Raw genomic sequence first — 16157 nt, forward strand, 5'->3', positions numbered from 1 at the left:
TTCTTCTCCCGCGAAGCGAAATTTGCAGCCGCAGCCGTTTTCATGTAATTATTTAATCCAGCTGCTGGTTTGGAGAGGGACCCTGCCGCCTTCGCTCAATAGCTGCCTCTGTGGCGAGGCCACAGGTGTCCCTTCTTTGTGCAGAAGCGATTTTGGCATCAAACAAATTGAGCGTGACTCCACGGAAGCATTCTTGGGCGTTTAGATGTAGGCGGTTCTGGCAGAGAAGCATTTGTGTGGTGGCCTGGTCATTTGCAAAGGATTGTGTGTAATTTCCTCTTTTATTCCCCAACCCCCCACCCCAGTTTTAGAACTGCACGCTTTTCTCCAGGTGTTAGCATAGCTTGCCCATTTAAAAATATTTCCCTTTCTTTTACCACATTCATTCACAGCTCAGTAATGCTCCAGGATCACTCAGGAGCAATCGTGTCAATGAGCATACGAGATGTCAGAATGAAAGAAGAGGTTGCTGGATCAGGCCAACGGCCCCTCTAGCCCAGCATCCTGTTCTCACAGTGGCCGACCAGATGCCTGTGGGAAAACCCACAAACAGGGTTTGAGCACACAAGCCCTTTCCCCTGTTGTGGTTTCAATGCAGAGCCATTGTGGCTTGCAGCCATCAGTGGCACTCTCCTCCCTGAGAGAATCTGCTTATAAAGCCATCCAAGCTGGGGTGCCATCACTGCCTCCTGTGGCGGTGAGTTCCATAGTTTCAGTGCTTTGCAAGCAGACAGTCCCCAGTCCACTCCCTGGCATCTGGGAGAGACTCTGGTCTGCAAACCTGCAATATTTGGGTTTGAAGATTGAAAAAATACTGGTTTCTGGAAAGTAGAATCTTATTGTGGAGCAAATGTTTTGAATAATTCTTTGTATGTAACTGACAGATAAAGAATTGGAAGCCTTCCTTTCCTTTCTTTTCCTTTCTTTTCCTTTCCTTTCCTTTCCTTTCCTTTCCTTTCATTCTTCCCTTTCCCTCCCACCTTTTCTTTTTTCTTTCTTTTCTGTTTTTTTCTCTCCCCCATGCATGCTTCTCTCTCTCTCTCTCTCTCTCTCTCTCTCTCTCTCTCTCTCTCTCTCTCTCTCTCTCTCTCTCTCTCCTTTTTCCGCTTTTGTTTTTATATAGATTAATTTTTATAGCATTAAAAAGCTTTAACAATGACAACAATAATGCAAAGAAAGACACCGGTCTCTGATACCCCAGGGGGATGCTGGACACCCCATAATATGCTTTCATTTTTTTAAAAACTTCATCAAACCAGTTAGGATGGAAACAGTAGTTTGTGAGCAACTTTCTCTCGTCTTCTTCTTTCCAGTGCGGAATGGGTTAATCCCATTTGGCTATTAGCAGTGCTGAGAGCACAGGCGCAGTCCCATTGGGGACCCTTTCTGGCCTTTTCTCCCCTCCCTGGCTTTCCTAAGAGGAGGGAGGCTAATTGCATTTAAAGGCACTTAAGAGGCTGCCTGCCTGCCTGCTGAGCTGGCCCCCTTAGGCCTCCAGACGCCTGATGGATGAGTTCAGTCCGGGAGGGGTTGTCTGCTTCTAAAAGGCTTGGTGGGCCAGTGAATTTGGTCACTCCCAGTTGTGGGAGTCCAGTAAGATTGGCAGCAGGGGACTCTCCGCTAAGAGCTGGGCTCATGTAGAAACACAGGCAACTTCCTTATTATACTGAATTAGACCTTTATTCAGAGTCTTTATTCATAGTGCTGACAAATGCCAATACTATTTAAAAAACAAAAAAAATGCACATTAAACAATAAAACAAAACCTTGCATCGGTTTCTGACCCTCCTGGCTGTGCAGATATTCTGATGCTGATGTTTATCCCACTTTTCATTTAGTTATTATTTATTGAATTTATATCCTTCCCTTCCTCTCCTGGAAGCCCAGAGTGGCAAACAGATGCTCAATTTAAAAAAAGAAAGCATTCTACAAAAAAACCAATTGCAAACGTCTAAAAGCAGTTATGGTCAGAAACGGTCTTCCGTCCAGTGATTTTGGGGTTGCCACGAACAGGGTTGTTCAGCCAGGGGGAGCAGGAATGCATTTCCTTCTGAAGGTTAATGAAGGGCATTCCACAACCGGGGAGCCATCACTGAAAAGGCCCTGTCAGCATCAAGGGGGAAGTCCCTGGTGCTGGCACTTGATCCAGGAATCTCAGAGCAGCGTGCGTGATTCTACCCCACACATACCAAATTTGTCTTTGTAACAAGTGTGCAAGAAGAGAGACTGGCTAGAGTCCCTCAGAGAGTTTAAAGGCCAAGTGAAGATTTGCACCTGAATGTCAACCTACCACCCTGCCCCATGTAGCCTCTGGCTTTCAGGGTTTGTTTTGCAAACAGGTGTTACAATCAGTTTTTAGCTCATTTTTAGACCCCACTTTTCCTCCCCACACAAGAACCCTGTTTGGTAGAGTGACAACGAGTGACACATAATCTTCAGGGCTTGGTGGGGTTTTGAACCCAAAGCCACATTCACACCATACCTCTCAAGCATCACGATGTCACTTGGAACAGTTACATCTTCCCCCAAAGAATTATGGGAGCTGTAGTTCGTTAAGGGTGCCAAGAACGGTTAGGAAACCTCTGTTCCCTTCACAATATTATGTTTCCCTGGGAAGGGGACTGGTAGTTAAACCACACTGGGGGTAGTAGCCAAGTAGCATGTGCAAAAATGTATATACTGGGGTCAAGGGTGCATTTAATAAATGCATATATTGGTGAAAATAACATGGAAAAATGCTTTGTATCACAGGAAACCACCTTGCAAAAATATGTATATTAGGCAGTGCAAAATGAGCCCTTAAATGCCGATAAATTTTCATGATCCTAACTCCCCCCCTCAAAAAAAAACAACAAAGTTCACAAACAGATGTGGAAATGTAGGGAACCTAAGGTTGGGGGGGGGGAAATGGATTTGCCCCCACCCACCATTTGCCCTTGGGGTGGTTGTTTGATAGGTCACTGAATATGATGCTTTGGTTTGTCTTTATACCCAGCGTTACAAATCCTCTTCTCTTCTTTCTCCCGCTCGCAACCGCTTTCCGGCTCCAGGAGGAATGACGAAGTCACGCACATCAAAATCCAGAACTCCGGGGACTACTACGACCTGTATGGCGGGGAGAAGTTTGCCACGTTGGCGGAGCTGGTCCAGTATTACACCGAACAGCAGGGTCTCCTGCGGGAAAAGAACAGCAACATCATTGAGCTGAAGTTTCCTCTCAACTGCCAGGATCCCACCTCAGAGAGGTGAGCCGGGAGCTCCTGCCCCAGATTGAGCCTTGTTTGCATGCTCTGTTCTCATACTGACCTTCCCTGAGCACCGTCCTGGCCTACCTTATAGGGTGGTTGTGAGAGAGACGGAACATGCGTGTAAACTGCTTTGAGCCTCAAGTGTCGTATAAATACAAAGAATCATAGTTTCTGCTGCGGCTTCCTAGATCAGGGATGGGGGATCTGTGGCCCTCCAGCTGCTTTTGGACCCCAGTGGCCAGGGATGGTGGGAATTGTGGTCCAAAAACAGCTAGAGACCCGGGTCTGGGAAACCCTGACCTAGAGGGTCACAGGCTTCCAGAGAATGGGGAGCCTGTGGCCCCCCAGGGGTTGCTAGACTCCAGCTCCCATCAGCCTTAGCTAGCATAGCCTCTGATCATGGATGAAGGAAGTTGGTGTCCAACAATATCTGAAGGGCCACAGGTTCTCCATGTTTGTTATAGAAGCAGCTCTCAGCATGGTGCTGTGTTAAGGGCCCCTTCCTGTACCAGTTGGACACCTCCGTTAGGCTTACCCAGGACTTTCTGATCAGGTGGGCACCATGTCTATTTCCCACAATGCCTCTGGTGTAGAATCACCCTGGGGCTTTGTGGGGGATTTAAAATGGCAGCCTCCTGACACTGAGGAAGAAGATTAAGGAATGGGGAGGAGAATAGGGCAGGAGTCTCTGGCGGGTCCTGGCATCTGCTTGGTGATACCAGACCTGGGCTCTGGGTCTATTGGCAAATTTTTGCCCAACCTGCATTATACATGTATTGTACCACTTTAAACAGTCACACTTCCTCCAAGGAATTCTGGGAGTTGTAGTTCGTTAGGGGTGCTGAGAGTTGTTAGAAGACTCTGTCGCCTCACAGAGCTACAATTAGCATCGTAATCGTTGATTTATTACTTTCTGAACCGTGGTTTCAAGGCGATTTACACATAAATTAACTAAAAACTAATAAAAAGCTAGTTTAAATTCCTAAAGTGGTTTGACAATCCACCTGTTTTCTCAGGGAGGTCTGGGAATCGTAGTTCTATAAGGGGAATAGGGGTCTCCTAACAATTCTCAGCGCCAATCCACAAACTACAGCTCCCAGGATTCTTTGGGGGAAGCCACGACAGCTTAAAGATGGGGCCTTGGTTTCCACGTGTTTGCTTAACTCTTGTTCCTATCTCTTGATTCCTTTATTTCTTCACAGCCAGGGCTGATGACATAAAGATAGGAACCTCTAGGACCCAGAGGCAGAAAGTACCTCCATGTTGAGGGCTTTGTTTTGCTGTGCCGGGGAAAGAGAGTCACTCCTCAAAATAGGCTGATGGCGCCATCTAGGGATGGAGGGGTAGAGGTTCAAGCTTACAAGAAAGAGAGGTCTTCCTTATGGGGCAAGCTGGAGGCCTAGTGCTGGTGTCTGCCTCAGGTGTGCAGTCAGGATGGAGGAATCTGACAATCATGCTTTTTCTCGTTTTCTCATTTTTCCAGTTCTCCATTCAGTTCTTCCATAGCAATTGGCGATCTCCCCACCCCATGAAAATCCACCAGTGTTTTCATGTCAAGTTTCTCCTAACAGACGCATTATTTATATCCAGTTTTAACTAATAATATACATTTTTGCTGCAACTTCTCTCCTCATGTAATGCATTTTCCTTGTGTTATTTTCACACAATTTTCCAGCACGCTTTCCCTCCCAGTATATGCATTATTTGGATGGAGAGTTGCATTGCAAAATTCGGGGAAGATAGAATTTTTGAAATATTATTGGGTTTTGGCTTGTGAAATGGTTCAAGAAGTGTGAACTGGGTATCTTCTCACTAAAATGCAAATAATCAGTTTCTCCCCTATGCTTAGAATGGACAGGCTATTATTATTATTAATATTACTACTATCACTATCACTATTATTGTCCGTATCTGTTCACCACATATAAAGTAGGCATGCGTGTAAAAAATTTACATGAAGAGGCAAGCTAAAGCCCTCATGTATCATCACATCTGTGAGGCCCACTGGTCAACTGTAGGTGGGTCTAGAAGGGAAAGGGGGTGGAGTTTGCAGGACTGTCTTCTCTCTCCCTTATACACCTGCACCCCCATGATACAAGCAGGCATGGAGGCGAATTGCAGGCCAGGATGGCCCTTGAGGTTCTTTCCAGACCACACCCCTACTAAGCCACACCCACTTTCCCCAGGCCACACCCCTCTCCAGCTCCGCTTTGTATCCTTAATAACACCATAACTTAACACTGAGGTTGAATTCCAAGCATCATGCCTAAAGCCAAAATCGCATATAGTCAAAACACATTGGGTGCAATAGCAGGTGGGATTGCCAAAGTCTTTTTTAATCTGCCCCCCTTTTCCACTTCCTTTTTTTAAAAAAAAATTAAAATGGCCAAGTTCTGAATGCACACAAGTTAAATGTGCACAAGTTGCGGGCTTACTATATTAATACTAACTAATACCCTTAGTATTCCCCCCCCTTCCTGGAACATGTCCTTGAGCAAACATGTTGTTTCACAATGTTGAAATCGACTATAAATATATGAAATTAAGCTGTGATTAAATGTAGTTCCAACAGCTGGTATTTAGAGGTCTACTGCCTCTGACAGTGGAGGGTGGAACATTACCATTGTTGCTAGGAGCCATGACTGTCTTTGGTCCAGGAAAGGGCTGTAGCTCAATGGCAGAACATCTGCTATGCCTACAGAAGAGTCCAGGTTCAATCCCCGGGATCTCCAGGCAGGACTGGGAAAGGTGTGTTGTCTGGAACCTTGGAGAGGCGGACAATCAGTCAGTTTGGACACTACCGAGCTATATGGACCCAGGGGTCTGATTCTGTACCAGTGTCCTGTGTTCCTGCTCATTAACTTCAATGGTGCAGAATTCAGTGGCCAGGTTGCTCACCGGAGCAAGACGGTTTAAGTATATTACACCAATCCTGGTCCGACTGCACTGGCTACCAATTAGTTTCCGGGCCCAATTCAAAGTGCTGGTTTTGACCTATAATGCCTTCAATGGCTCAGGACCACAGTACCTCAAGGACTGCCTCTTTCCATATCAACCAACCCGGACCCTGAGATCATCTTCTGAGGCCCTTCTTTGTGTGCCTCCTCCTCAAGAGGAGGATGGCAACACGAGAACGGGGTCTTCTCTGCAGTGGCTCCCCGCCTGTGGAATGCTCTCCACAGGGAAGTTCGCCTGGCGCCTTCATTATACACCTTTAGGCACCAGGCAAAAACGTTTCTTTTTAACTAGGCTGTTGGTTGATCTGATTTACATCCTATGTCCTTTTAAAATTTCTGGGGGGCAGCGGCAGCTATTGGGTTGCTGTTTTTATTTTTATTAGGTATTTTGTGGTTTTATATCTTGATTTTATTCTGTGAACTGCCCTGAGACCCCTGGGTATAGGGCAGTATATAAATTCAGTAAATAATCATGCTCTAGACAGAATTTGGGTAAAGGCAAAGGGGCCCCTGACCATTAGGTCCAGTTGTGACCGACTCTGGAGTTGCGGTGCTCATCTTGCTTTATTGGCCGAGGCAGCCGGAGTACAGCTTCTGGGTCATGTGGTCAGCATGACTAAGCCGCTTCTGGCGAACCAGAGCAGCGCACGGTAACGCTGTTTACCTTCCCGCTGGAGGGGTACCTATTTATCTACTTGCACTTTGACGTGCTTTCGAACTGCTAGGTTGGCAGGAGCAGGGACTGAGCAATGGGAGCTCACCCCGTCGCGGGGATTCAAACTGCCGACCTTCTGATTGGCAAATCCTAAGCTCTGTGGTTTAACCCACAGCGCCACCCACATCCCTAAGTCCCAGAACTTAGTTGGTCATAACTCCTGATCTCTTGGCCTACTGCACCACCCCAAACTCTCTCCCTGAAGCTCTTTGCCTTCCTAGATGGTACCATGGCCACCTGACGGGCAAAGAAGCTGAGAAGCTCCTCACTGAGAAGGGCAAGCCTGGGAGCTTCCTGGTGAGGGGCAGCCAGAGCAAGCCGGGAGACTTTGTCTTGTCGGTGCTGACAAACGAGGACAAAGCTGATACGGGGGACCGGAAACCCCGGGTGACTCACATCATGATCCGGTACCAGGTAAGGTGTTGTGAAAGCAGATTGTCAGACATTCCTCAGAGCTTTCTAGTTAAATCCACCCGGGGGGTGGGAATCCAACATGAAGTTTCTCCTTGTCGCTGAGCTTTAATCCATTGTGCTGATGGACAGGCATTGGTGCTACAGTGAAAGGTTTTGCCATTTGCCTGTTTAGAGCCAATGAACTCTCAAGACTGTAAAATGGCAATAACTGCTCTGCCTTCATCACTAAATATAATAATACAGTAATAGCAATTGCGGTGAGCTGAATTATTATTTATTTATAATAGTAGTCTCGTATCCAGTGTCGCTTGGGGATTCTAAGAACCCCCCACAAAAGTGCACTTTTGTGAGGTGAGGTCTGCCATCTTGATTCAAAATGGAACCCAGTTGTACCCAAACGTAGACGAAAGCCCTGCTTCTTGATCTCAGGAACCATTATGCAAAATTTTTCTTAAGTGAGATTCATATGCCAAGCAAACCAACAGTTCTCATATATGTATATAGATAGATAGGATTAGATTAGATTTATAAATAATGGCACAAATTGTTCCTTTCTCCCCTTCCGCCCTCAAAAAATAAGCAAGTCTTATCCTTGCAACAAATCTAAGAGGCAGAAAGCCTAGCGAAGCCTCTTGGATGAGGCTGAACTTTGGTTTCCCTCGACTAACATGCTTTTCGCTGCACTACACAGCCTTTTGAATTAGGCCAAGGTGAGATCTGAGATCATGTATGGAGTGAGGATTTGAGTCAACATTGTCCTAGTCCACATCTTGTTCTGCCTCTACCTCAGTCTCTCTGTGTTTGTTTCTGCAGTCATAACTCTGCCTTCCCCCCACAGCTGGATGGAAAATACGACGTTGGGGGTGGTGAGCGTTTTGACACCCTCACGGACTTAGTGGAGCACTACAAGAAAAACCCCATGGTGGAGAAGTCTGGGGCAGTTGTACACCTGAAACAGGTAACATGGCAACAGTTATTTAGGTGGGACTGAGTTGTCCCTGATTGGAGAAGCCATCCGAGGAAGGGGCCTGCCTTTGCTGTGTCCTCCAGGGATGTCCTTTTTCTGGTTCTCGCCACCCCAACTCAACCCCTCTCTCTCTTCTTGGCCCTTCATGTTTTGAGGTTGTCTTCTGTTCATCCCTGTCTTGCAGCCTTTCAATGCCACACGGATCATTGCCGCCAACATCGAGAACCGGGTAAAGGAACTGAACAAAATGGCAGACCACAGCGAGAAGGCCAAGCAAGGCTTCTGGGAGGAGTTTGAGGTACACAGAAAAAACAATAATTAGATAACAAAAACTACAGTCTCCACACAAAAACCCCAAGTTTGGCAAATACCACATCTGTTTTTATTTATTTTAAACATGTATATCCTACTTTTTACCAACCTAGCTCTAAAAGCAGCTTATAGCAAGAAATAAGATATATGTTCATTAAACAAAATGTAGAGCAACGTTTTGAATGTCAGAAATTTGAACAAAGATCATCATCAGAAAGAATTTTTTTGATTGCAAAGGCCTCCTGAAATAAAAAGGTTTTAACCATAAACAAATGTGAGGTCATGGAGGGTTAAGAATAAGAATAACAACAGTAGTAAAAATAGAAATATTTCTTTTCCTTTTTATATTTCCTCCTTCTTTTTAATTTTGTTAGATTTGCAAATAAAAAAGTAAAGAAACCATCAAATAAATCAACAAGTCCGTCATAGAACTGAACTAAACAGTTGAGAGTCCAACTGTTTCCCTTTATTATTATTATTAAATATATTTATTGAAACTTATTCAAAGATACACAAAAATACATACCTATGACAAAGTATCTTTTTATAATATGCTGGGATAAAACAGCTACTTTAGCCTAAAAGAGAAAAAAGAAGGAAGAAAAGACAAGGAAAGGAGAAACCTGAAGAAAGAGAAAGTGAGAGGAAATGAAGAGCGAGGACAACAGTTTTCAATGTAACCAAATCGCCTTGACAGCAGTTCCCACCCCATTGCTCACCTGGGTGAGCCATTTGCTCCCCTCTGTGTCTCACTCAAAGGAGATCCCCTCCTGCTCCGCTCTGTGCCAACAGATTCCCAATCCAGTTCTGATAATACACTTTGCCAACTAGTGGTTTTTAATACATCAGTGCCCCCTGTTTGCAGTCCTGGGGATATTGGCCTACCTTGCAGGTAAAAAAGGTAAAGGTACCCCTGACCGTTGGGTCCAGTCGCAGACAACTCTGGGGTTGCACGCTCATCTCGCTTTACTGGCTGAGGGAGCTGGCATTTGTCCGCCGACAGGTTCCGGGTCATGTTGCCAGCATGACTAAGCCATTTCTGGCGAAACCAGAGCAGCGCACGGAAACGCCGTTTACCTTCCCGCCAGGGTGGTACCTATTTATCTACTTGCGCTTTGACGTGCTTTCGAGGTAGCTTGTACAAATTTCACTTCAAGGTTTACACTCCCTCTTCGAAAGCACTTTGCGGGTGCGGAGTGTTTTTTTAAAATTCAAGCTTTCTCCCTTTCTTGTTTCTGCCCTCGCAGATGCTGCAGCAGCAGGAGTGCAAGTTCCTCTACCCCCGGAAAGAGGGACAGCGTGCAGAGAACAAAGCGAAGAACCGCTACAAAAACATCCTTCCCTGTAAGCATCACAGCTTTTTCACCCGAGGGCCGCATCCTGTCCAGGGCAACCTTCCGAGGGCCGCGTGCAAGTGGTGGGCGGAGTCAGAAGGAAAAGTAGGCAGAGCAATGGGTCTGGTGTGGTGGAGCGATTAGGATTTGTACCCGGACTTAACCACCTTGGGACAGTGACGTGTGTGTGTGTGTGTGTGTGTGTGTATGCACTTTTTTTGTATCGCCATAAACTACCTTGCATGGTCATTTGTGAGGGTTATCCAGGAGACAACCTATAAATACATCTGGGAATTGCTGCAATTTTCTCCCCAAAATATCATGCCATGTTTCTCTCTTCGCGTAGTTGACACGACGCGAGTGGCTCTCCGAGACGTAGATGAGAGTGTCCCAGGTTCCGATTACATCAATGCCAATTATATTAAGGTGAGCAGTGAAGGCCTGAGGCCAGGGAGGGGAGGGCCAGAGGACTTGATCTTAACCTGCAAAGCAATGGGTGGCAAAGTAGCAGGTGTCTCTGAACATGGACAAAGGGCCTTTCGTTCTCAGCACTGCTTTGTGCACAGAGCCAGTGTGGTGTAGTGGTTAAAAGCAGTAGTGTCGTAATCTGGGGAACCGGGTTCGCATCTCCGCTCCTCCACATGCAGCTGCTGGGTGACCTTGGACTAGTCACACTTCTCTGAAGTTTCTCAGCCCCACTCACCTCACAGAGTGTTTGTTGTGGGGGAGGAAGGGAAAGGAGACTGTTAGCCGCTTTGAGATTCCTTTGGGTAGTGATAAAGCGGGATGTCAAATCCAAACTCTTCTTCTTTTTCTAAGCTGGGCAGAGAGATAAGATATTGGGTCTTCCCAGCCCCCAACTTCAGCACTCTAATTTAGGGCAGTCCAGCTTTTCAAACCAAGTGGGCAGCAAGAGTACTTCAACATGGAACCCACAGCCCACACAGTGCCAAAATTTGATTGGAAATTAGTGCTGGGAAGCCACTAGCTAGGCTTCGGGAAGGAGGTGGGGAGACTCTAGGACCCTGCCAGAGTCTCACACCTCCTTCCCAAAGTTCAGTGCCTCCCTTACCTGGCTCCAGGAAGGCTGCTGAGGGCTGCAGAGTTTGTGTGTCAAATGTTGCCAAGGGCCACCAAAAAGGCCTCGAGGGCCACGTGTTGGACCGCCCTGCCTCTGATGCTTTTGGACTCCCAACTCCCAGTTGCCCAAACTTGCACAGCCAAAAGCAAGGCATGATGGAAGTCGTAGTCCACCAACTTCTGGACGAGGACAGGTTCCCCATTCCTTCTTTAACTACTGCTATGCCACATTGGTGCTCAGTTAGATCAGCTTAGTGGTCCTAGCTTCCCCCAGAGGGTCATGGGAATTATTTTTAGTTAGTTAAATTCTACTTTTTAAACCTAAACATGTACCATTTCAGCTGTGGGTGTACAGTTGTACCTTGGATCCTGAACACCTTGCAAGTCGAACGTTTTGGCTCCTGAACGCCGCAAACCCAGAAGTGAGTGTTCCGGTTTGTGAGCGTTCTTTGGAACCTGAACGTCCGACGGGGCTTCCGCAGCTTCTGATTGGCTGCAGGAGCTTCCTGCAACCAATCAGAAGCCATGTTTTGGTTTCCAAATGTTTTGGAAGTCGAACGAACTTCTGGAACGGATACTGTTTGACATACGAGGTACCACTGTACAAGCATTTTTATCGTGTCAGCCTAATACTTTGGTTTCTGTTCGTTTAAAAGTTTAATGTGCCAGACAGTCAGATGATTTTATTATTGTTGGAAAAATTGAGTCTTATGAATTATTGGACTAGCAAGGCAATGTAAAGCCACATGTAGTATAGGGAACTCTGTGACCCTAACATCATCATCATCATTATTATTATTATTATTTTATTAGCTGAGGTGATTAAACTTTTTCATTTAGTATTTTATTTTACATAGGTTTTTTCCCCCTTTTAAAAGTGTCTGTACAGTAAAGAGGATCTAGCTTTGGATGTCAAAATTTAATCATTAAACAAATACATTAAAATGGGGTGGGGGAAAACGATAATTTAGGGTGACATTCAACTCATTTTTACTCAGAGCAGACCTGCTGAAATTAATGGACCACACTTAGGCATGTTCACTGATTTCAGTGGGTGAAATTAATAAATTTAAATTAATTAAATGAGCACAACGAAGCTAGTCATCCATTAGTGCTTGTCTTTCTGTTCTTCCTTATACTCACCAACCTCTTTTTGTGTGTGTGGGTGTCCCATTTCCCTTACTTTCCAACACCCCCTGCCCCTCCCCCCCGCCCTGTTCTAGAATGTTCTTGAAGACGGGAAGAGCTCTGAACACAGCAAAATCTACATTGCCACCCAGGGCTGCCTCCAAACCACAGTGAACGACTTCTGGGCGATGGTCTACCAAGAGAATACTCATGTCATTGTCATGACGACCAAAGAAGTGGAGCGAGGGAGGGTGAGCCAATCAGTAGTGCAGGAGCGGGGGGGGGGGCTTCTTCTCAGCATAAGGGCCACATTCCCTTCCCAGCAACCTTCTGAGGGCCACCTGCCAAGGAGGGAAAGAGTCAGAGGCAAAAGTCGGCAAAGCAACAAATGCGAATTTTACCTTTCCAGAGTAGGCTAGTTTCCACACACGTGTTCCCACCACCCCCTGGCCAAATGTCAAGTGGTGCTCCGATGGTGTCAGAAGTTGTGCTGTGGCTCATAACCTTTTTGGTTTGAAGAAACGGCTCGGATGAGCTGGCCAGGGCTCCCTTATTCTTAATTTTTGTCCCCACCTCTGCATGTCAGAAAGAGCAAGTGGGTTATAATTAGCTGATGATGAGCTTGAACAGCCTCTTCAAACGGAGGCTTGAAAGGGAGCCAGCTGGTAATTGCCATGTTGGCTGAGAGCCTTATTAACAGCCTTGCCTCTCAAAATGCTGGTTTCATTACCAACAACGAGAAAGGGAAATCGCAGTGTTCGTAATCACTTCCTTGGTACCCTCCAGCTCTGTTTGGAAACTTGTTCATAGGATGCTATCATTTTTTTTTAATATAATTTTTTATTAGTTTTTTAACGTATCATTTTCAACAGTACTTAAACATACTTTTACATATTATTCAAATTTTTGACTTCCATCAATCCTGTCTGAAAATTTCCCAGTCTAATCTCTCAGTATGCATTTCTTATCCTCCCTATTACATTTCAAACTCATAACCAATATCTCTATCTTTTTATACTTTGTAACACTTTGTATATTTCTCCTTACAAAACTTATTGTAATCCTACTAGCGTAATTTGTTGATTGCAGTTGCTCTTCAAATAATTCATATACTTCTTCCAATCTTCTTTAAATCTCTTGTCCCACAGGTTTCGAATCCTTCCTGTCATTTTGTCCAATTCTGCATAGTCCATTAATTTCATCTGCCATTCTTCTTTCATCGGAATTTCTTCTTGTTTCCATTTCTGGGCTAATAATACTCTTGCCACAGTTGTTACATATAAAAACAATTTAACATCTTGCCTATTAATATCCTGACCTATAGGTCATAGGATGCTTACATAGCCTGCCCCCCACCCATCCACCAACCACTTTAAGCTTGTATTTTTTCCTCCTCTTTCGTGGATAACAGATAGTTAAGGGACCGTCTTATCCGGTGATGTAGCAGTCCAGGATTGTGGGAATTGAAGATCCCTTACGATTTGTGCGGCAGGGCCCCTGTCTCCAGCATCCTAGAGCTTGTCCAATCACAGCATGGAAGGGGGAAGATTTTTAGCCATTCTCACCCTTTTTGGCTGATCGGAGCCAATCAGAGAGAGAGTAAGGAAGTGAGTCAGCCAGTGAGAATAGGCTCCTGGAGTCGTTCTGGGGAAAGGTGTGCATGAGAACACCAAGGAGGAATTGTTCCATATGCTCCAAAGCTAAGCATTTGGGAACACCGGAAAAACAAGGTGCTTTCATTTCAAGAGAACGAGGTGCAAGTTCTGTTATGTACAAAGGAAACCACAACTTCCGTCAGCTTTGAGATACTGCAGCACTCCAAATCATGTGCCCACAGAAAATAGTAGACCTAGCTGAAAGGCAACACATGGAGATCTGCATTGATTAGAGTCAGAGAATTGTAGAGATGGAAGAGACCCCAAGAGCCATCTAGACCAGCCTTTCTCTGCCTGAGGGTTCCCAGATGTTGTTGGACTACAAACTCCCATCACCCCTAGCTAGCAAGGCCAGAGCTCAGGGATGATGGGAGTTGTAGTCCAACAACATCTGGGGACCCACAGGTTGAGAACCGCTGAATTCTAGACCATCCCTGTACAATACAGGAATCACAGCTGAAGAACCCCTGACAGATAGCCTTCCAACCTCTGTTTAAACACCTCCTGTGAAGGAGAGCCTGTTTGCACTGTCCAATCAGAAAGTTCTTCCCAATCATAGCTGTCAACCGTCCCTTATTTGGCGGAAAGTCCCTTATCCCAGCGCTGTGTCCCGCTGCTGTCCCTTATTGATGATGCCCCTTAAATTTCCCGGGTTTCAAAGGAAGCAGCTCCTTTCCCTCCCCCCCTGCCGGCCAGGGAGGAGGGAGGCTCCAACTGTGTTGCTTGGCTGCATTGCTCACCCAATAAGGAGTCTAAGAACGACTGAGGGGTGGAGCTTGCATGCCTTGTGCCGATCAAATCGGCCGCGTTGCCTGGGGACTCGCCTTTGCTCAGCGCTTCCCAGCGGAGAGGCAACAGTGGTTTTCCTTGCTGCATCCCCTTTGCCGGGTTTCTGCACTGTGGGAACCACCGCTTGAGGCTTCATTAGGCTGCTGGCTGGGCTTTTTGCCTTTGGCTTGGAGGGGCTCAGAGGTTGAACATACCCGCGCTTGGAAAATCCCTTATTTTGGCTGCAGATCCCTTATTTTCGAGGCTGCTGGTCCCTTATTTTCAAATCTGTAAGTTGACAGCTATGTTCCTAATGCTTAGCTAGAATCTCCTTTCTTGTCATTTGAATCCACTGGTTCACATCCTTGCTTCTTAGGGCGCTGGAAAGCAAATTTGCTCCCTCTTCTATGTGAGAGCACTTGAGATATTTGAAGGTGGCCATCCCATCACCTCTCACTTTCCTCTTTTCCAGGCTAAACATACTCAATTCCCTCAACCGCTCCTCATAAGGCTCCGTTGAGGCAAGGAAGAAGGGCTACCCCTATGCTATCCATATAATCAGTTATCAGTACAGTAATCAATATATTCATATATGCTCACACATAATCAGGGCTTACAGTATTTTATAATCCATTTTGAATCAAAGGGAAGCCGTGCCTTAGCTAATTGCATACTGCTTGAAACAGCAAAATTAGGAGCCGACCTTTCCCCTACAAACATCCGTGTACCCTGGACAAGGGGAAGACATGAATCAGAGATTCTGGTACAAAATCCCCTCAAATACAGGCTAAATTAATCCACAGAACAGGAAGACAAAACCACAAAATCTCCAAACTCCCTGTCCTGTCATAACTAGGGGAGAGGTTAGACAGAGCGTCACTGCGAGCATCGGAAAGCGGAACTAGAGCTCCGTGCTTGACCAGTGCTTGACCAGGAGCTGGTAGCATGGCAAGAAGCTTGCTAATTGGCTAATTTTCGCTGACAATATCGTGACTGCCTCGTGGTTGCCTCATGATCTATGATTTGCTGTGATCTGCTCAGGTATAAAGACCTCTGGATTTCTGTGAATCGGGGTCCCAGTTCCTTTTGGAAGAGATTCCAAACTGGGTCCTTATTGCCTGACAATAAACTTCACCTTCTTATTCTCCATTGCTGAGTCTGCCTGATCCTTATTTAACACCAAGCGAATACCTGCTTACGTTCACGTGCTTCACCGTTTCTGGACCCTCCATCATCTTAGTCTCCCTCCTCTGCACACATTCCAATATCCTCCTTAAATTTTGGTGCCCAGAAATGGGCACAGCACGCCAGGTGGGGTTCTGACCAAGGCAGAATAGAGTGGCACTGTTGTTTCCCTTGATCCTTTTGTTGATGCAGTCTGGAATTTTGCTTTTAATGAGATTTAATCTCTCTCTCTCTCCCCACAGAATAAATGTTTCCGCTACTGGCCGGATAAAAACTGTGCCAAGGAATATGGTTACATCAGCGTGAGGAATGTTGGCGAACGAGAAGCTCAAGGTTATCACATCCGAGAGCTGGAGATTTCACGGATGGACAGGGTGAGAGGTCACCTCTTTAA

General features: G+C 45.9%; 1 protein-coding gene across 2 annotated transcripts in view; it reads left to right on the forward strand.

The window, feature by feature from the left end:
- Positions 1 to 16157, forward strand: part of LOC309376806 (tyrosine-protein phosphatase non-receptor type 11-like) — a 57865-nt gene that overhangs the window by 32958 nt on the left and 8750 nt on the right. For both annotated transcript variants that reach the window (XM_081923639.1, XM_081923640.1), the window contains exons 3-10: positions 3051 to 3245; positions 7142 to 7334; positions 8173 to 8292; positions 8486 to 8599; positions 9861 to 9957; positions 10294 to 10373; positions 12251 to 12406; positions 16006 to 16137. In XM_081923639.1, coding sequence (XP_081779765.1) covers positions 3051 to 3245; positions 7142 to 7334; positions 8173 to 8292; positions 8486 to 8599; positions 9861 to 9957; positions 10294 to 10373; positions 12251 to 12406; positions 16006 to 16137 — 1087 coding nt within the window. The remainder of the gene's footprint in view (positions 1 to 3050; positions 3246 to 7141; positions 7335 to 8172; positions 8293 to 8485; positions 8600 to 9860; positions 9958 to 10293; positions 10374 to 12250; positions 12407 to 16005; positions 16138 to 16157) is intronic.

Source organism: Podarcis melisellensis (genome assembly GCF_964234715.1).
Source record: "Podarcis melisellensis genome assembly, chromosome: 8".
NCBI lineage: Eukaryota > Metazoa > Chordata > Lepidosauria > Squamata > Lacertidae > Podarcis > Podarcis melisellensis.